The sequence below is a fragment of the Euprymna scolopes genome, chromosome 26, assembly GCF_053919585.1.
Source record: "Euprymna scolopes isolate OS-2025 chromosome 26, ASM5391958v1, whole genome shotgun sequence".
Lineage (NCBI taxonomy): Eukaryota > Metazoa > Mollusca > Cephalopoda > Sepiida > Sepiolidae > Euprymna > Euprymna scolopes.
In genome coordinates this window covers 42,427,114-42,449,313 of record NC_136507.1, presented here as the reverse complement: position 1 = coordinate 42,449,313, position 22,200 = coordinate 42,427,114, and the positions used below count along the sequence as shown (strand labels likewise).

At 40.1% G+C, this 22,200-nt stretch overlaps 1 protein-coding gene across 3 annotated transcripts; it reads left to right on the top strand.

Moving 5' to 3' along the window:
• Window positions 1-1,446: 1,446 nt before the first annotated feature.
• LOC145247992 (torsin-1A-interacting protein 1-like) lies at window positions 1,447-21,955 on the top strand. Of its 3 annotated transcripts, none has more exons than XM_080109663.1 (2): window positions 1,447-1,743; window positions 20,943-21,955. In XM_080109663.1, exon 2 carries the CDS (start codon window positions 20,943-20,945, stop codon window positions 21,921-21,923), a length of 981 nt encoding a protein of 326 aa, XP_079965789.1. In that variant the 5' UTR covers window positions 1,447-1,743; the 3' UTR covers window positions 21,924-21,955. The 3 variants fall into 3 exon arrangements, with proteins under 3 accessions (XP_079965789.1, XP_079965788.1, XP_079965787.1); XM_080109662.1 differs by lacking the exon at window positions 1,447-1,743 and adding an exon at window positions 15,346-15,739; XM_080109661.1 differs by lacking the exon at window positions 1,447-1,743 and adding an exon at window positions 15,347-15,695.
• The last annotated feature ends 245 nt before the right edge of the window (window positions 21,956-22,200 follow it).

Here is a 22,200-nt window from a genome sequence, read left to right as displayed (position 1 = left end):
TTTTAATATTGACCTATTTTAATATTAGTCTTTTTCTTTATCGCTAAAAGGCATTAATTTTAATTCAATTTTAGTGATATTAGTTTACTCCGTTGACATCACGCAAAAAACCCCGCTGGAAATAAAAAACAATATTGTAATGTTTTGAAGGGTTTAATATAAGAACAGAACAAAAAGAGAAATATGAAATACGACAGGATTTATTGACTCCTCTTAACGCCCCCCCCCCCGCGTGGGCCTTGATTACATTACATTTCTTTGTCTCCCATTTCAAAAGAGTTCAATTAAGAGGAAAGAGGGTTAACAGTCCAAGGGAGATAATTCCGATTATTCCACAAATATAAACAGATTTTTTTAAATAAAAAACGAAACAATTTTTATTTACATTGTAAACATATAGAAATAGAACTTTTGATAATTTAAACAATACGAACAGAATTGTTTTGGTACTTTTTAGGGGGGTGTTTTGCAACTATTCTGTACTTTCACCTAAAAATTATTATTTTTTTTTTTTTACAAAAACACATTGTTCACGGATGCATTTTATTATAAGGGGAAAGCGCTTTTCCCTTTCTGCCACATGAATTCTATCATGTGTCACTGTATCAAATGTTGTCGTTACACATTTCCTTTTTTTTTTATTTTTGTAAATGTTTACTTTAACTACAACAGAACACCGACTAATAAAATTTTTTTTTAATAGATTTTTGGGGTCGCTGACAACGAACCTGATATTCAAATCGTCGCAAATTTACCGTTTACATGGTATTAACCCTAGAACCCTCGCACTATTTTGTACCAACTCACTGCCATCGTTTGCGTTCGCGCATGGACGCGCGTAGTAAGGTGACTTCTCACATCGCAGAAGAATTTTTAAGCAGACATTTGAAATAACAAGAAAGCTTTCAAAAACACAATGTAGTTCATTTTTCTGTGTTACGTAGTTTTTGATGTTTTTTAATTGATCTAAAAAAAAAAATTAAGTTTTCACAAGCGATTTACAAAAACATTTTTATTTTTCGTTTTTTAATTTTTTTTTGCGGGGGGTGTATTCAATTATAGAACTTGTACGACATTTAAGAGGTGCTTCTGCAGTTTAATTTACTGTTTTACCGTAAGTAACGCGCCGACATACACCGAACAGAAGAACTGTTTAATTTTTCACAAAAATTCTGTTTATATTGGGGTGTAGGGCGGTGAGGGACAGGGGCAGGGGGGACGGGTGGTGTCGCGGTGAGAGGTAGGGGGGGACGGGTGGTATCGCACGCACGTCCCCCTGCCCCCCCCCCCCAATATAAACAGAATTTTTGTGAAAAATTTAACAGTTCTTCTGCTCAGTGTATGTCGGGGCGTTACTTATGGTAAAACGTTGGGGGGGGATGAAGGCGGAAAAACGGTAAATTAAACTGCAGAAGCACCTCTTAAATGTCGTACAAGTTCTATAATTGAATACATCCCTGCAATAAAAAAAAAAAAATTCACGTGTATATACACACACGCTAACATACACACATGTACTCACACACGTACGCACACAAGGACAACGTCACTTCCCCTTTCAAAGGAAACACACATGCGCAAAGACCACCGGAAGCACCTATAAGAAAAAGAGCAATAAGCGGCTTCTTCCTTTTTCGACTTAGCTCTCGAGCTGAGCGTTCTTCGGACCATTTGTCCCCCTTTTGGGGCGCCCGCGTGCGTCGCGCCCCCTGCAACTATGTATGGGGCACGAGCTAACAAACAGTACGTACGCTTTATATGCTTTCTATCTCCATAACCTGGATTGACTTTCTCACTCTATCTCCCTTCGTTTTGGTCCATCAAAATAGACATGTGTACGATGCTATACTGAGCTTAACCCTTTCTTTCTACAGGCCGGCTTGCCACTTTGCATTTCTCTATTCCATTCCCCTTTCCTTCTGCGTAGTCGTCAATGGCGGAATGAACATATGTACACCCAAGGCTTTCATTTCTCAACAGAAAATAAACAACATGTTTATTTTATTCCAGCATTTAAGTTCTTTGTTTCCTTCATTCAATTCATTTCATTGTTTTTTCTTGTAGCGAGGTAGGGTATTTATATCCTAGTCTTCTATATTATTTTAGTCTCGGAAGACTCTCCTTCACTGATCGAGGACAGAAGAGATTAGTTTATTGCTAATCACCTGAGGTTATCTCGCCGAGGAGTGTTGACGAGGCTGTCCAGGTACTTTTTGCAGGTTAGAGTGCCCCTCTCCGAAAGCGCTGATTTGTAGCAGATAAAATTGCAATGCATACAAGCAGGAGTGAATTCTCACGGCTGAAGATTTTGAATACATTTCTTTCCTGGCTTTTCAATCAGAAGCCAGTTCTTAGTCACGTGACCGCGTTGAAAAAGTTAAACTATCAACAGGCACTCTCTCTTTCTTCCTAGATCTTGGACTGACAACAACTTCAGATGGAATGGACCTATCACCCCCAACTTCTCTCTTGGGACTCAACAGAACTCACCCAGTCTTCAGGCTTAAGATTCGACTAAGATGTGAATACAAACAAGCCGACATGGCTGACTCCACACACAGAGTTCAATACACACACATGGACTCTTTCTCTTTTAACAGGCCTGTCTAATCTGTAATCTACATCTACACACCGGAACACTTTCCACAACTAACCCATTTCCTTATTCTGACTAACAAAAATAATCAATAAAGCTGTTTATTAAATGTTAGAATCTGACTTCTCGACTTCATTTCTACAGATTTCTCAATGCTACTTTTCGACCCTGATGTCGGAAAGTTCTTGCAGTGAGAGAGAACTAAATCTATATTTAAAAATGGAAGTTTCGATAAATAGCAAAATATAGAATGGAGAGTAGAAAGTGGATGCTGGGTTTAGTTTCAGCAGTCTTGTACCTCTCACTTCTCTTATTCTGTTCTTGAGTTCTCACATTCTCATTCCACGAGCAATGTTTCTGACAAAGGAAAAAGAATTGCTGTTTTGTGGGTTGGAATCAGTCCATATAATATCGGCTAGTTTTTAAGCTTGAAATGTTTTTATGTTTTTAGCTCCTCACATGTCTTGTCTGGAGTAATTTCCATTAAAATAAAACAATAATGTGTTCATAGTTTGAGAGTCCTTTCAGAAAATAGAATTTATTAGCTGAGATTATAAGAAAGCCTGAGTTTATACTTTAAGGACTGTGAATTATCCACAGAAAAGTCATAGTAAAAACTAAATTTCATATTATTTGGATTCTTCGAACTACTGTTCTCATCTTGAGTTTTATTTTCACACTTTTTCTGCTGATGTAACTTCTGACTTTCTCCAGGTGTATCTTGTCCAACTTTGGGAATTTTTCTGCCAGACTCAGAAATCTGCACAGAATTTCAAATGGAACTTTTATTTCATCCATAGGAGTAGCATGCGCTCGTTCCATCAGCTATGATTAGGTAGAAGTTCTTAGTAATTCGTAATTGTGTTTTGAGTGCTATCTGCACTGAGGATTGAACCTAAGAGTTGTAAGCCATGTTTAGTTTTTTTTTTTTTTTTTTTTTTTTTTTTTTTTACAAAGGCATCACCACATTATCAAGGCCCAGAGGCCACTCAAGGATAAGGGTTAAAGAGTGTACAGTAGAAATTGGTCAATATAGTAATCATTAGTAATGAAAATTTGGTAAATTTAATAACTTATATGGAACGGCTCATCAAGAACTTATTTACTTTAGACTTGAACAAAACCATATTGTAGTCAGCCGGAAAGCAGGAAAACGGAAGACAATTCCACAGGCGTGCAGTTCTAAGAAAGAAGCTTTGTTCATGGAATCTACGTTTAGGTTTAGGCACAGATAAAGAGTGGGGGAAATTATTGATAGTGTTTACAGCTAGACGAGTGTTTCTTGTGAAAGTTTGGCGAGGGGGGACCATAGATTGAAGCTCAGTTGAACACTTTCCATGAAAATAACGATACATCAGAGACAAACTCGCAACATCTCTTCTGTGAGATAGAGGTTGCAAGGAGGAGAAAAGGACATCTCCTACGAGGCTACGAAGTCTATTTTGAACTCTATCAAGGCAGGACAAGTTCTTTCTAGCAGCTCCTGCCCAGATGTGGCAACAGTATTCCATCCTTGGACGTACCTGGCTCTTATATAGATAGAGAATAGCATCAGCAGTGAGATATCTACTGGATCGATAGAAAGATCCCACCATTTTTCCAGCGGCCTTGGCAACAGATTTGATATACGTGTTCCATTTAAGATCAGGAGTAATGGTCAAGCCCAGAAGCTTGTCAAAACTTGAGGCCTCCTGAAGACGAGAGCCATTCATTTCAATTGATGACAAATGTGGATTAGAATGTTGATGATGTAAAGAGAGAAGCTTGGTTTTAGATGCATTAAAAGTAACCAGCCACTCCTTTCCCCATTGTACTACGTGCTCAAGATCAGAGGAGAGAGAATTTCAGAACAGTTCTGATGGTTAGATGTTCTGTACAAGTCCTGGAGGTGAGGGGTTCTCAGTAGACAGTTCTTGAGTTGGAAGCCACAGAGCAAAAGATTCTTCTTATGTTGACACAAAGAAAACATGTGAAGTTGCTACAGAAAAGGTTTAATTTTTATGGAGCAATTCTGGTTTCTGATTGGTTGGTAGCAGAAAATGAATCAATTTGAGTCGTCAGTTCCTAGCAGCATCATTTATAAATAGAATCTTCTGATTGTGCAGGATTATACTCCTATTATTAGGGCTTTTAGACTGTCCAAGTTTTCATAATATAGTTTATTCGGACCATAGGCTTGTCTGGGTTCGAGTAAACTTAGATAGTGTTAAGCCTAGGATAGCCAGTTACTGGAAGTTCAACACATCGTTGTTCGACATGAAGGACTTCCGGAAACAGCTTCTACTAACCATACAGAAGGAATTGATGGGGGTTATTATCGGGAATAAGTGGTGGGGTAACCTTAAAAAAGTTAGGTCCTTCGCTGCTGATTTTAGTCGCCGGCTCAACCTTAGTTCTAGAGTAGCGAAAGCGACACTAGAAGATAGATTAGAAAGGGCGGTGGAGGAGGGGGATAGTGCTAGTTATACTATAGTTAAGGCTGAACTGGACTCCTTGGATAACAGGGAGGACCAGGGATTACTAGTTAGGGCTAGATTAAAAAGAGCGCCGAACGAGACAACAAATATGGCTGCGTCACTGCGTGCGGAGGAGTTTTGATATTCTGCGGATCGACACATCGCCAGTGTCACATTGCTGGACAGACGAACCGTAACATCTAATGACGGAATATTGGAGGGTTTTCGGATTCATTTTCAGGAACTTTTCACCAAGGAGCCTGGTCTGTCTATTGAACAGTTTGACACCTATTTAGCCGATTTTTCTCGCCTTGAGGTCACCAAAGCAGCTAGGTGTGAAAGTAGCATAAAAGAGGAAGAAGTCCTTGAGGCTTTGAAACAGGTCAGGCTAGACAGGACCCCTGGGATTGATGGTCTGCCCTACGAGGTGTATTTGAGGCTGTCGCCCATTTTTATTCCTTTGCTGGCCGTACTTTTGAACTCCTGGTTTAGGAACGGGTGCATATCTCAGTATTTTACCAGGGGGTCATTAAATTGTTGCGCAAAGATAAAAATGGAGGGGATGGGATAGGTAATTTCCGGCCCTTAACGATGTTAAACACAGAGTTAAAGATTTTGGCCAAAATCTTGGCAAATCGTCTGCAGATTGTCTTACACCGGCTAATAAGTCCTGAACAGACTTGTTCCATTAAGGGCCGGATGATTCAAGATTTGCTACGCTTGATCGTAGAAAAAGTTGACACAGAAACCGTGCTGTTCAATTTAGATCAGTCCAAAGCATTCGACAGAGTAAACCATCGATACCTAGAGGCTGTTCTTCGCTCGGTTGGGTTTGGTCCCCAGTTTTGCTCTTGGATTTGCCTCTTGTATGCTAACCCCAGTGCTATGGTGGAAGTGAATGGGGTGAGGTCGAAGCCCTTCATGCTAACAAGATCGATCCGTCAAGGTTGTCCGTTATCACCAATGTTATATGTGCTGGTGCTTGAGCCATATTTGTGCCAGCTTCGGGTGAATCCGGTCCTTTGTGGGATTACTTTGCTTGGTGGCTTTACTCTGGTAAAGTATACTGCCTATGCTGACGATGTGACTGTTCTTGTAATGAGCAGTGCCGAGATTAGAGTCGTCGACATAGAAACAAGTGGGTATGCTTAGGTCACAGGGGCCATAATCAACTACGTTAAGTCTATTGGCTTATGTATTGGTGCCTGGAGGGGTATGCCCCTTCAGGGACACTTTGGCTGGACTGATGGGCTCTGCAAGCTACTCAGTGTCTGGTTTGGCCCCGACCTCCAACTGGAGAAAAATTGGTCGGAAGTATTGGAAGCGGTCAAGGTCACATCTCATTTGTGGGCCTTGAGAAACCTGTCATTGAAGGGTCGGGCGGAGGTATGCAATTCTCAAATCCACCCCCTAATCCTATACCATCTATCAGTACTCCCACTCCCGGAGGCCTCACTAGTTGATCTGGTGCATGCTCTTTTCGCATTCTTATGGTGCCGAAAGCAAGCCATGGTAAGCCGGGAAGTCTGTTACCTGCATCCATCTGAAGGCAGTCTGGGTATGCCTAGTGTGGAAATTCGTAGACACTCTTAGGCTGATATACCTGGATCGAATGTGTACACCTAGTGAGGGAAACGGTGTCTTCTGGATGGAAGACACTAAGAAAGCCTTTCAGGCTTTGGAGAGTGTGCATTCGGCTGAGGGGGAGGCACACAAGTTGCCCCGAAACGAGTGCCCTTTCTATTGCAAGTGTCAGCAGGCCTTGAGATTCCTTCTACAGGTGAAAGAATGTCTCTCTGACACCCAGCTCTTGTCTCGCAAGGCACTATATTGGGCTTTAGTGAGGGGATCCATTCAAGATGAAAAGATTGAGGAGTTCGGTTTTACAAAGGAGGAGTGCCGCTTGATATGGCCTTTGGCGCCTGGGTCGAGCTGCTTCGATAATTACGAGGCATCACTCACCTGGCTGGTAATTCGGAATGCCCTCTGGGTCGGCAAAAGACTACGCAGCGGGTTTTACTGAGACACCTAATTGTGTCCGATACGGAGATTGGGAGGAAGACCTTAAGGGATTATGCTTTCTTCCACTGCGCTATCGTTCGACCATTGTGTGAGTTAGTTGAAGGCTTCACGGTTCGCATGCTGAACGGGTAGTTTTTTGTACTGGATTCGGTTTCACCGTGCTGCAACTGGGTACCAACCATAAAGAAAGAAGAATGCTACGTTTTTCTGTGTTTGCTAGCAGTTATGAGAGGCATGATTTGGACGATGCAACAGAAGGAGGTTTACGGAGATGAGACCTTCACTGCTCCCCAACTTGTTCTCATTTTCAAATATCGATTGAAAATGTGAATTAAGCTGGAGAAGGTGAAACTCACTCCAGCAAATTTCAACGACATGTGGGTGAAAGTTTTGTGACTGTGTAGATTGGACGGAACTAATCTTAAGTTCCTTTTTTGAGTTGACTTAGGATTTCAGAATATTGGGTGACCTGAACAAACATAGACATGCATCGGACCACCTAGAATAGGCTAGTTAGGCATTTTTGTTCGATTTTTAACTTAGCTAGAGTATGCATGTTGTCATCGTCCCAATCCCTTTTTAGTTTGCTCGTCCCTTCGCCCCCGGGTTTTTTCTTTTTCCTCCTCTTTTGGTTTGATAATCCCCACTCCCGGCCCATTAGGTGACGGATAGGCTGTTTTGTCAGTGATGTAGGCCTATCTTGTGGTGTTTATTTAATAAAATCAGTTTTCGAGGGACCTACATCTTTTCGACTGACAAAACTTTCTATTATTAGTGAGGGGGTTCTTTTTACTAACCAACATTTTTTCATTGTAAATTTTTATCGTTCGTTATTGTAAATAAGATTTTTATCCCCAACCCCCCACATCATGTATATATTTGTAATTTCGGGGTTTTCGTTAGGACGTCCACAAAGTGATTCTGGTATTTTGTTGAAAGAGTCTAGTTAAGTTAACGTTATGTTAGTTAGGTCAACATTAACCCCCCCACCCCTTTTTGGCCTTGTGCCACATTTTTATTGTTTATTGTTAATTATTGTTAATTATTATTAATTTTATTCAATAAAATAAATATTTACCCCCATTATATCTAAAAAATATTGCAACATTCAACCTCCAGAAGAGTGAGTTACAACTGAATTTTACCAAGTACTTTATCCACTATGCTATAACATAGTGGATAAAGTACATGGATGAAAGAATAAGAGGATGCCATCCATCCCCATAGATTAAATAAAAGTTTCCATTTGAAATTCCATGCAGATTCTCGAGTCCACAGATTTTTCCTTCAATAAAAAATTTGAGCCAAAGTCCATTACAGAGCTAACATCTTATTTACTCCAGCTTTCCTTGCACCTTTGTTGGATGTTGAGTGAAGGTAAATTTCTCAATTCACACGCACACGCACACGCACACACAGAGTTATAAGCATACACACTTCAACACTAATGGACAAACATACACACAACACATCAACATTTTCACACTATCATTTGCTGATTGAAAACAAATGTATGAACTTATTGATTTTAATATTCTTAACTGCACTTTCTACAATGAAAACAGACATCAACTTTTATTAATAACTTTTAATCAAATGTAATTTGTGTAATGGGGTAGGGGAGTTCAGACTCATAGGTAATTCACAACCCTTAAATTATCAACGCAGACTTCCTCAACATCTCAGCTAATGAGTCCTTCTTGTTCTTCAAAGAGTCTCAAAATATGAACGAACATTCTATGTTTTCCCATGTAAATGTTTATTTTGAACAGATATAAAATATCTCTTTTGCGAATTTATACGTTTGAACTCTGTAGCAGTCACCATAACAAACTATTTTTTCTTGTGGATTAATATCCCCTTGCTGAATGATGCAGTCATGCACTGACTAGTCAGCTAGTAGGGCGCATTAATCCTATATATCCCTTAAAGAACTAATTACTCCTATCAAGAACTAGCCAGAAACTAGCAGAGGAGCTCAGACCACCAAAGAAGACATACCTCTCTCCTCTTACTCTCTGTCTACTGAATTCCCCTAGGCTGCAACTACTTCACTGAAGATATCCACTGGACAACCTGGGGACACTTCAAGTTTCTGCCTCCTGACATGAGAACATCCTAGAACTTTCTATTCCTTTTCTTTCTTTCACCTCGAACACAGTCCTACTTCTTTCAAAATAAACCCTTTCATTGTTTTGTTCTAAAAAGTGATGTTGGGTAATTATTCTGTGCTTCTGTGTCGCAAATAATTCTTTTATTAGGGGTTTTGTGCACTCACGCATGAAACCTATCAAAAACTCATTATTTTGTTTGTGTTTATCATCTAATATTTTTCTTGCTCTCTCCATTTGAATATTACCGAAAATGTTTTTCTTAAAAATGTCTTCCTAAAATCAGCGACCCCCCCTCCCCACTAAATCTTCCTGAGAACTGGAACCCTAAAATGGGACAAACTGATCCGGCACTTAACCATACTATTCCATAATTTGACCCATTGCTGTATTCCCTTTGTGTCGCTCAGATTATCAACAAATCCTTGCCATAAGTGTCCCCTTCAGTAATGAAATGCTGTCCATTCCATTCATCATTCTCAATCCTTTCATAATATTCTTCATCATTCAATCAATAATCAATTCATCCCTTTACCCTTATTCTTTAGTGGCTTTTGCCCTTGATGAGTGATAACACATTAGAAAAAACTGGGAGGGGATGTAATATAATGCATATAAGTATATAGGAAAATAGCAGCAGCAGCAGCAGCAGCAGCAAAAGATGGCTGGCTTGCGAAGAGATTAGCACATATGCAAATTAGGAAGTGTGCACGAGTTGGCATGATAAGAAAGAAAAAAAAAACCTTGTGCTCGGGAGAAAAAAGTTGACATCAAAGAAAATGGACGTGTAAAGTCGGGAACGAGAATGGGCTGTCTGTTGCTAGCATGCGGTCAGAGGAAAGAGAAATGTGAGCCAGGCTAGATGGATATGTGGCAGCTAGAGACATTTTTAAGTAGTGTCAAGACAGAAGAGTAATCTGTAATAAAAACTTTTGTTAAAAAAGAGAAAATGCCGACCCAGATTTTTATTTAATTATTTCCTTTGTTTGTAACTGCAACGTTACAGGGGTCAATCACTACAGCTTACCTCCCTGTAACAATACCTATTTGCATACCTTCCCACAAGGGAAAAATTAGGCATTATGTCATATTATTTATGTGAGGTGTATTCAGCTCTCCAAAAAAGGCCACTGGATGGGACAAAAATTAAAATTTCCCAAGTCAAGACGGATTTCTCCTCTGAATACAGAATAGGTACTACACTTTGAAATATTTATTTGCACATAAAATATATAATGAACAAATTAGGAACAAGTCCATTCAAAAGTGTGGCAATAATGTGTGTCGTTGGTCATCCTTGGTCTCAAATACTTAAATTTGTCTATCCTATCCTTAACTAGAAATATCTCAGTCAATACAATGATCTTAGTTGGAAGCCGAGGAAAAGCTGCAACAGTCAGTGCTTGTTAAGATAGAGTCGACAAATCGATTTTTTTAATATGTCCTTTTAAGCAAAAACAGCAGTACTTAGTTAATTGTCATGTCGAAAATAGTAATATATAAAAAAATTACAAAAATTCATCGAGTAGAAAATTAAATGTGGCAAAAGCTGTAAACTGTTCAAACGACCTAGGTGTGCGTGTGTCCTTTGTCATCGCTGCGAAGCTAGGATAAGAAAAGAATTCCAAGATGGCGCCGACGGTGTTTTGTAATGGTATGATCTCAGAAACTCTCACAAAATCTCGTGCATATATGCAAATCAGTTGGTCTTCGACAACTATAAATTCAGGTCGTTTTGGAAAGTAAGGGCGAGGAAAGAACGGCCGGTTGGTAATTGTGTACACTGGAGCGTGTTGGTGGCGTGTCACCGTGTCTGTGTGTGTACTGATCGAACCACTTTCCTGTCCCTTGCACATTGGACTTTGAATTGGTTTACATTGGACTTCAAGCTATTTCGGCAAATATCTCCGGTATGGACAAGTTCGACCTGAAATTGATCCCGGATTGCCGGTTATGCAAGATAAAGGACCCAGCTATAGTCATACCGCTTAGGCTCACCAAGGGGGCCTATGCCGTGTATCAGCAGCTCGGGGATGATGCGACTATGGAACAAATTAAAAAGGCGTTGTACGGAGCATTTGGAGCGGACCCTTTTGTTGCCTGGCGGCAATTTTCTGGATGACGGCTTGGGCCAGGGGAGACGGTGGATGTTTATCTGGCCAACCTGCAGAAGCTTGCTACCCCCTTTGGGGGTCCAAGCGACCGTATACTGGCGTGTGCCTTCGTGTCTGGGCTCCCAGGAAGCGCCAGTCGACTGCTGCAGGCGTCATTGAGGTTCAATGAGCTTGGATTAGAGGAGCTATTGGCTAGAGCCCGAAACATCATGAAGGACGACGAGGAGCCAGTCTCGGCGGCAGTTGAGGCATTGGAATCACCTGTAGAGGGCTGACGATGCTATAAATGTGGCGGCCCCAACCACTTCGCCAGGGATTGTAGAAGTGATGCAAAGCGTGTCCCGGATTATGGAGCATGGAAGCGGGTGCGTTGTTACTGTTGCGGCAAGCCAGGCCATTTAGCTCGGGCGTGTCCGGGAAACGAGCAGGGGGAGGAAGCCGTGGCACCAGCACACTCCCCAAAGCGGCTGTGAACAAGGCGCTCCCTGAAGTAATCGTGAATGTTGACGGGCGCAAACGCTCAGCGCTGGTTGATACCGGGTGCACCCAAACCCTGATATGCAAGGGATGTTGCACCGCGTGGAAGGAGCGGAAGGTCCCGGTACTAACCATTGGCAGAGGTTCGCTGATGTGTAGTGGGGTGAGTGGCTGTGAAGGCGTTGGTGGTCAACGGGGAACTACTGGGATACGACCTTCTTCTTGGAATAGATTTTATTACACGGCTGGGCGGAATCACCATAAACGGCGCCGGTGATGAAAGGTTCTCCCAACTTGAGACACCGGTCTGCGCAGCCATCACTCTTGATGAACCCGACTTCCACGCAAAATACGACAGGGGCGCGAATGCCTGGACCGTGTCCTGGAAGTGGTCGGGTGACCAGCCACCAGTGTCCCTATGGAATCGGCTGGTGGAGTATCCCCTTCCTGCACATCTTAGGGGGCAGTACGAGGCAGAGCTCCAGGTTTGGAAGGACAATGACTGACTGGTCCCATACCCAGAAGACGAACTTGGGCACCCAAAGGGGTTGATTCCCCTGACGGCTATCAGGCAGGAGAACAAACAAAAAGTCCGACCCATCATGGACTACCGGGAACTCAATGAGCACATTGACCCGCATATGGCGGGTGCAGATGTCTGTGCACACAAACTGAGAGAGTAACGGCAACAAGGGGCAGACACAGCAAAATTGGATTTGCGAAGAGCTTACTTGCAGATACGCATCGAAAAATCGCTGTGGCCGTACCAGACGGTCAAGATTAAAGAGACACGTTATTGCTTGACGAGGCTAGTGTTCGGCTTGAACGTGGCCCCAAACATCATGACGGCAATCATGCAGGCGATTCGCCATCAGAATGAAGCCGTGCAACAAGCGACATCGTCATATATCGATGACATCTATGTGAACGAGAGCCTCATGCCTGCACAGAAGGTTAAAGAACACTTCGAAAGCTTCGGGCTAACGTGCAAGGAGTCAGAGCGACTGCGAGATGGAACGAAGGTGCTTGGCCTGCGCGTGAGCGGCAGCGCAGACGGACTCCACTGGGGAAGAGGTGGTGATGTCCCGGAAGTCCCAACTAGCGTCACGTGTCGGTGCGTCTTCCCCATCTGTGGAAAACTGGTGGGCCACTTCCCTGTGTGTGGGTGGCTCTGGGTGGCGGTGGCGGCCATAAAGCGACGAGCGCCTTCCATGTCAACCGGGTCGGACGATGAGCTGTGTGACCCCGCCCTGCGGAAAATGCTAGAGGAGACTTTGGCCAGAATCTCCGAGGACGATCCGGTGCGGGGGAAATGGTGTGTTGACGGGAGCGAGTTTAAGGTTTGGGTGGACGCCAGCTCGCTCGCCCTTGGTGTTGCTCTGGCAGTCAACAGGTCTATCGTGCACATCGTTACAGACTCCACATGTGTGTATCGGTGGACGACCGATGCCTTGAGTGGAAAGGCACGATTGGCGACGAAGGCATCAGGTGAAATGCTCATACGGAGGCGGCTTGCTACCCTAACCGAAACCATCGAGGAATACAACCTGGTCGTGGATGTGACGCTAGTACAGTCCTGTCAGAATCGCGCGGATTGGCTGACCAGAGTGCCACACCATTGGCTGGACCTGCCGAAAGAAATGGAAGAACCGGCACCTGTGAACTGCGCCACGGTGGGGCGTCGATTCAAACCAGACCATGTTGCTGACGTCCATTGCCAGAGTGGGCATCCCAGTGTAAACCAAACTTTCTACTTCGCTAGACTGGTCGATCCCTGTGTGTTCAGGTGAAGGAGGTAGAATCAGTGGTGAGGAGTTGTGAAACCTGCAAGTCGATCGATCCGGCGCCTGCCCGGTGGAAGAAGGGAAAACTGAGCGTAGCGTAAAGAACAATTGGGACAGGCTCGTGGTGGACGTGACCCACCACAACGACGGGGATTTTTTGACGATGATTGACTGTGGACCGTCTAGGTTTGCATTGTGGCGGCCACTTCGCCGACAGGACGTGGCCGCCGTTGTTTGGGAACTGGAAAGAGTCTTCCTTGAGCGTGGCCCTCCTTCCGAAATACTGACCGACAACGGCAGCGCTTTTGCTAGCGGGCAGTTCAAGCAGTTCACAGACGGCTGGGGTGTACGACTACGATTTCGGTGCACCCATTTGCACCCATGTGCCTAGCGGGAACGGGATCGTGGAACGGAACCACCGGGCCATCAAGACCATTGCAGCTAGGAAGGGGTGCACAGTGCCTGAAGTGCTATACTGGTACAATGTCACCCCTAAGGACGATGTCTTGCCCTCTACTGCGCCGGCTGAGGCGCTGCACCAGTACCATCTCAGGGTGAAAGGGTTAGAGGCCAGCCCTCTACCTGAGCCAGAGGTGACACGAGATAGTATCAAAGTGGGAGACGTCGTCTGGGTTAAGAACCCCCGCGGCAAATGCACCATGCGCTATGGAACCGGGCATGTTACCGAGATGATCAGCCCACAAGCCATACGGATTGATGGGGTGCCCCGACACGTCAGGGACCTGTGATCAGCATCAGAGGCACAGCCACCACTCGGTGACGAAAGTAAAACGAGTTCCACGACCAGTGAACCATCATTCTGGTATACGCCGGCTTCATCGGACGACGACAGCACTGAAATTAGCAGCCTCCGGTTCACTGATCCCCAGACCGCGGACGGGAGCTCAATTGAAGACGAGGCTCCCTGTCTGCCCCTTCGTAGAAGCACCCGAAGGAAGAGGTCGCCACCTCCCTACCCCCTCTGTGATAATGATATCAGGGGGGAGTGTGGCAAAAGCTGTGAAAATGAGGGCTTACCGTTCAAACGACCTAGGTGTGCGTGTGTGCTTTGTCATCGCTGCGAAGCTAGGATAAGAAAAGAATTCCAAGATGGCGCCGACGGCGTTTTGTAATAGTATGATCTCGGAAACTCTTGCAAAATCTCGTGCATGTATGCAAATCAGTTGGTCTTCAACAACTATAAATTCAGGTCGTTTTGGAAGGCAAGGGCGAGGAAAGAACGGCCGGTTGGTAATTGTGTACGCTGGATCGTTTTGGTGGCGTGTCACCGTGTCTGTGTGTGTACTGATCGAACTGCTTTCTTGTCCCTTGCACATTGGACTTTGAATTGGTTTACATTGGACTTGCACTTTGGACTTTGAATTGGTTTACATTGGACTTGCACATTAGACTTTGAATTGGTTTACATTGGACTTGCACATTGGACTTTGAATTGGTTTACATTGGACTTCAACTTCATTAAACACCTTCAACACTTTAATGACGGACTTTTTTTTTTAAAGATCCTAGCGATGGATGGATGGACGTTTTTTTTTTTTGTAATCAAAGCACAATGGCAGTTGTTCTACTCGATGAATTTTAGTAATTTTTGGATGTATTGCTATTTTCGACATGACAATTAAGTAAGACTGTTGTTTTTGCGTAAAACTACATAATTAAAAAATCGATATGTAGACTTTATCTTAACAAGCACCCAATAATCTTACAAAACGTAATCCGAGGGTTAAAAAAACCCCCCAAAAAATCAAAACAAGGGAAATAACTCTAACATCACTTTTTAAAACATCAAATTCAAAACCTCGCCTCGCTCTTTCCGCGGAGACGTTTTTATTTTTAAGAGTTGACTTTTACAACGAATTTCCTTGTTAACTTCGTTTCAACAACAAAAATATAAATTTAACTGAATGAAAACGATTAAACAGAAACAACAAACAAAATTATAATCATTTTATTAAAAATGGCGAAGTGAAACAACCGGTAAAAAAAATAACAGAGTGAAACGGAAACGCAATTAAGACGAACTCGGCTGAAATTTCTTTTTTTCTATTTTCATTTTCCAAAAGCAGCAAATGAAAATTTAATAGTCGTTCTGATACACATAAAAATTACACAAGGTACGTTTTAACAAATTCTAAAGTTCTTCCAGTGACAAGTTTCAGTAAGTTAAAAAAAAGTTTTTGTTTTCCTGCAAAAAGAATAAATAAAAAAAGAGGAATCTTTCTTTATTTTTTTTAGACTTCTACATTTTACGGACCATGCTGAAATAATAGCGTTGTTATTTAGAAACCTCTTCTTATCATGATGAGAGTAGTTATTTCTGTACTTTTTTTACACTTGACAATTTCATAAACTAGGATATCGTAAAAATCGAATTTATCTTGACAAATCCTATCTAAAAAAATAACAGCCCGTAAATTGAAGGAGAGGAGCACCTTTTTTCTTATTTAAAATTATTACTTTATAAGGAAATAAAAAGCTTTTTTTTTTCAAAAAATGGGTTAATTCCTATTTCAGTCACGTAAATTATTTAAAGATGGCGACTGTATTTTCCGGCCGACTTTTCTTTTCAGCCTTTTTCTGCACGATGAAATTATTATTGTACTTGTCGAGCTGACATAATAATGCTATTATTTAGAAACCCATTCTTAACATGGGGAGTTTTTTTTTTTTTAATCATTCTGTACTTTCACCTAACACTCTAATAAACAAAAAACATCGTAACAATTGAATTTAAGGTTCTCCTGTAGAAGAACTCCCAATTTCTACTGTAGAAGTCTCCCCGGTTTTTACTTTCGCTTTGCTCGCTCACGTGCCCCTATTCCGAATTCGTAGCAACTTGTCTTTTTCTAGCAAAACAGTCATTATCCATTTCGGGTTTGTATTACTGTACACATAGATTCGAAAAAGTTGTCAAAAAACAAATATATAACAAATAAATGTTATCAAAGGCAGCATAAGTTACTTTTCTGCCAAACTGGATATATTTTTTGTGTTTTTATTCAATGTAACATATTTATTCAGCTCGAAAAACATAGTGTTTACAGATGTATTCGAAAATTCAAGATGGCGTCTCACACCCACTTTAACACCGTAAGTTTGGAAAAAGGTGTTATAAATAAAAAAAAATATACAAAATACTATTAAAAACCCGCCGAATATATGTCAACCTATGTCACGGTAACATATATTGAGCGAGTTTTTAACAGTATTTTATCCGGTTTTTTATTTATAACATCTTTTCCCAAACTTACCGTGTTAAAGAGAGAATCAGACGCCATCTTGAATGTTCCAATACATCGGTAAACACTGTATGGTTTTCGAGCTGAATAAACATGTTACATTGAATAAAAACACGAAAAATATATCCAGTTTGGTTGAAAAGTAACTTATCTTGCCTTTGATAACATTTATTTGTTATATATTTGTTTTTTGACAACTTTTTCGAATCTATGTGTATAGTAATACAAACTCGGTAGAGTTCTCAAAGGTCAAATCGTTGAACTTTGACCCCTGAACAGCCAAATTTCTGGCCTAAAACCGATTACAAAGATTTTCCGAAATCTCGGTACCCTGTATATCAAATTTCGAGTCTGTAGACTGAAAATTGACAGAGTTATTGCATAGGGAAATGTACACGGACAGGCACACAGACAGACAGACACTTTCACTTTTATAGATATATAGAGTTTAAAAGTTTTTTTTTATAGTAATTTCAAGTTAAATTCAATTTTTACTATATTTTTGTTTTTTAATTTTTTAAATTGTTAGGCAATTTGCTGGAAATAACTTTTTAAATTTAGTAATAAAGTAAAAAATAGAATTTTTACTTGATTAAATAATTCGAAATAAGAAATAATTTTTGTTTTAATTTAATTATTTTTATTGTACAATAATTTATGTCAGTTTGAAGGTGCTAATGCAGAGGGTGATCCGCGCTATTTTTTAAATCGTATTTCCACGTTTAATTAAAGTTTTATGATATGTTTTTTTTATTCACTTGTAAGGTTAAAGTACAGAATAGGTACAAAACACCCTCGCCTCCCCATGTTAAGAATGGCTTTTTAAATAATGTTATTATTTTAGCACGGATCAGTATCACTCTCTGCATAGTACGAGTTTGAAATATGTTAAACATATATATAAAAAAATAACATTCGTAATGATTGTTTTCGTAGAAAAAAAAAAATGCTACAACTTCGGAATAGGGACACGTGAGTGAGAAAAGTGGTAAAACTATACAAACACCGTGACAGCGAATTAACCCTACCCCTAACCCTAACCCCTAACCCTAACCCTAAACCTAACCCTAACCCCTAACCCTAATGCTAACCCTAACCCTAACGCTGTCACGGTGTTTGTATAATAATACCAGAAAAGTGAAAGTAAAAACTAGGGAGACATCTTGTTTTCCAGCTGACTACAATTTGGTTGTCTTCAAGTTCAACTTAAACAAATTCTTGATGAACCGTCCCATTAAATAATCCAATTTACCAAATTTCCAGTACTAACGATTACTAAGAAATTATCCCATTGACTACTGTATGCTGCATAACCCTTATCCTCAAGTAGCCTCCGGGCCTTGATAAGTGGTGACCCCTTTGTAAAAAAAAAAAAAAAAAATCTGCTACAGGAGATCGTTTCTCTGCGTTTGTAAACCATTCTTTTTTTTTTTTTTTTTTTTTCTGTTTTAAAAAGAAAAGTGAAACAAACTAGACAATTTTTATTCCCAGAGCTTTGAGCATGTTTTAGATTTTTTGTTATAATCGATGATGTCATAAAGGATGAATGGTAGCTTTTGGAAATTTCTGGAAAAAATAAAGTTTATTTTGTAACGTCATCTATTTTGTTTTAACTCTTTCATCAATTGGCAAAAAATAACACCGTTGTGCTTCAATGCCATATAGGAAAGGGTGGTAAAAATTTACACAAAATAGGACACACTAGTTTAGCACCTGTCTAAATTTATCTTAAGTTGTCACATCGTTGCATTTATTACTTCACTTGGAAACATGAGTTGGAACAATTACATTGAAGGCATTGCCAGGGCTGCTGCAAGGAAGGTGGGCTCTCTCTATCGTGCTAGAAAACTACTAACACTCGAAAGTATCCTGTACCTCTATAAGGCCACCATTCGCCCATGTATGGAGTATTGCTGTCATATTTGGGTTGGTGCATCTGCTACTAGTCTCTTGCTCCTTGACAAGGTTCAAAGGAGAGTCACAAATCTGATAGCCCTGAATTGGCATCTAAGCTTCAGCCTCTGTCCCATCGACGAAATGTTGCATCCCTCTGCCTCTTCTACAAGTATTATAATGGTGAATGTTCTGACGAACTGCAAGCACTTGTGTCCCCTAGACGTGAACATCCTTGACAAACCTAACAGGCTGCAAAATCCCACCCCCACACTGTAGAGATCCCTAGATGTAAAAGATCTTTCTACTCCAGTAGTTTCTTCCCCAGAACCGCTAGACTTTGGAATTCCATTCCAGGTCCCTGCTTCCCCAACTGTACTGACGTGCAGAAGTTCAAGTGCAACGTGAACCGACATCTTGCTGCCCAAATCCCTACATAGTACCCCAGTAGTTGTTGCCCCTGATAGTAGCCCCCTACACCAAAGTGGCAATGTGCCTTGTTTGGGGTGAAAATGTAATAAAAAGAAAAAATTAAAAAAAGTCAGATCATCACTAGGAGTGTCAGAATTCGGCATTAAAAAAGGAGTGATTATGTAGACTCACTATCTTTCGAAGCTTATAACAATATGAATAATGTAATTTAAACCCTAATTTTTTTTCAATAAAAGGAGCAAAGACCAAACTTTAAAATAATAGAAGGTTTTATCGAAAAATATACAATATTTTTTTTTTAATCGGTTTTCTTTAAAAAAGATTTCATGAAATTCAACAAATTTTAACTTAACCTAAATATGATAAATATATATAAATTCAAAAAAAATCACTTACCTATATAAGATACTAATCAATGGATGCTTCCATTCTTCATTTATGAGAATTTGTCCATATTTATATTTTATATTCCATATATTTTTTAAATAAAAGAATTTTTTAAACAACTATTTGAAAAGACCACCATTACGTAAGCATTAACCGGTGTTAGCGAAGCGGTGTTTCTTCCTGTTTTTAAATATGGATGGATAAAAGGACCTAAAACAACACATACACGTAAGCCGTCAAGCCTTGTGCGTGAAGAAATATGTGTCACCGTAGATGAGAAATAATCACATTTTACTTATCAGTTTTTGCCTTAATAAAAAACACTCAACAAAATTTTGATTTTTTTTTTTTTTCTCTCTCTCAAAGAAATATCTTCAATTTGTGATATATAAATTTGAGGTGAGCAAATTATTTTCATTTGAGTAGACATTTCAAAATGGAGGGTGAATTTAAAAAAACGCTTGTCTAGAATATTATATTCAGTTTACTGGAAAGAGCATAAAATTTCACATTGAACCTGAAAATATCGTAAAAATTAAACCATTAGAAAAATTTTGATAGATTTTTAAAGTTTAAAAATTGAAAAAATTTAACTCGTAAAATTCGTTTTTTTGGGGAAAGAGTCCTCTGTGGTCCGTATCTTTAAAAATACTGATCATTCTGACTCAACTGAGTATCTTGTTAGTCTCCTTTCTGTTGTTAGCAAAGTTTTTGAAAGGTTGAACAATGGCAAACTTGTTCATTTTTTGAAAAGTCTAGACATCTTTGGTGATATTCAGTTTTCATTCAGATGATGCTGGTGAAAGTTGAGTAGAATTTATTATATAAGGAGGGAAAGAGGCATGAAAAACTTTACATTGGACTTGAAGACGACCAGGTTGTAGTCAGCTGGAAAGCATGCCAGCAGAACTGAGTTCCACAGGCAGGCAGTTCTAGGAAAGAAACTTTATTCATGAAATCTGTGTTTAGATTTAGGTACAGATAGAGAGTAGGGGAAATTGTTAATAGTGATTGTATCTAAATGAGTGCCTTTTGTGAAAATTTAGCAGAGGAACCATAGAGTGAAGCTCAGATGAGCACTTTCCATGAAAATAATGATAAAGAGACAGGCTTACGACGTCTCTTCTGTGTGAAAGAGGTTGCAGGGAGGAAAAGGACATCATCCACCAGGTTTCAAAGCCGGTTCTTAACTCTAAGGCAGGATAGTGTGTTTTGAGCAGCTCCTCCCCAGTACTCCATTTAGGGTGTATGCAAAAATGTCAAAGATTTTAATTAACTTTATTCAATTTTATGTATAATTTTTTCATTTTCTTTCAATGATTAATCCTTTGCATGGAAAGATGCATATATTTGGCTGTTCTTTTAATTTTTGATTATCAATATTTAAAAATTTTCTTTTTTAATCTGCAGATGAATGATAATGACGAAACTCCACCCGAATGTAAATTGTCTCCCTTGCTTGAGAAACCATCTAAATTTTCCCTCCCACCACAACAACCCGAGTCGGGAGATGTGCCACCAAATTTGGACAAGGATGACGAACCAGAAACATTGGTGATAGAAGAGAAAAAGGAATTTCTGAAAATAACTGAAAGACGAAAAATCATACCAATTAAGAAAAATTTGAAAATATCAAGCGATCTTACAGCTCCAAAAGTTTATAAATCTAATAAATCAAATTTTTTAATTTTGATAATCGCTGGTATTGTTGGACTGCTTGCAATATATGTGTGTAATCGCCAGCGACCTGCAACATCTGAACCCACACCACAACTAATTTCATATGAGGCTGAGCTGAAAAAGATGCAAAGCAAGTATGTCAACCAAACGGATCGTTTCTGGACCACGTTCCTTGCAAGTCATGAGCCGATCCTTACCACAAACGATCCCGATGTACCGGCCGTGATAATGTTGACCATACCAGAAAGTCATCATCATATGGCGCTCTGTTTTGCACAACACCACGCTGAAATCCTTAACAACTTGCTTGGGATTAAGAATCTCAAGTCTTTGCGACCTTCTTATGTGGATGGCACAGAGTTATCCCCCCTTGATCCTGATACACAAAAAGTAAGGCTTGACAAAGCGATTCAAAAAATCTATGAAAAAAATCAAAGAACTGTTATTATCAACAATCTGGAGAAACTTCATCCAGAGTCGGTTCGTTTCTTTCATGGTATTTGTGACAATTTGGAAGCAAAGTACAAAGACATCGCAATTATATTCATATTAGAAGTTCCAGAAGAATCAAAATTCACCAAAGATCAAGATGTTTACGTTTATCTGTACAAATTATGGAGTCAACTCGAATCCGGTACGATAAACGCTCTGTTGGCAAGAATGGCTAATAATGTGGCCATTATGCAAACAGTTGATCATTTTATTTGTTAAAACCTATAAAAGTATTAAAAATAAAAGACAGATATTTAGTGTTTTCTTTCCTTTTAAGAATACAGAACCTTTTTTGTTATGATGAGTATTATTACTGTTGTTATTATTATAATGACTTATTATAATGACTATTATTATTGCTATTATTATAATGACTTATTATAATGACTTATTATAATGACTATTATTATTGCTATTATTATAATGGTAAAAAGTAATTATTAAAACTACAATTAAGAAATAAATTGCCTGTCACTAAAAATAGTAAGTTGAAGTA

Coding starts and splice junctions, on each gene's coding strand:
- LOC145247992 (XM_080109663.1), top strand. CDS start 20,943: ATGAATGATAATGACGAAACTCCACCCGAATGTAAATTGTCTCCCTTG.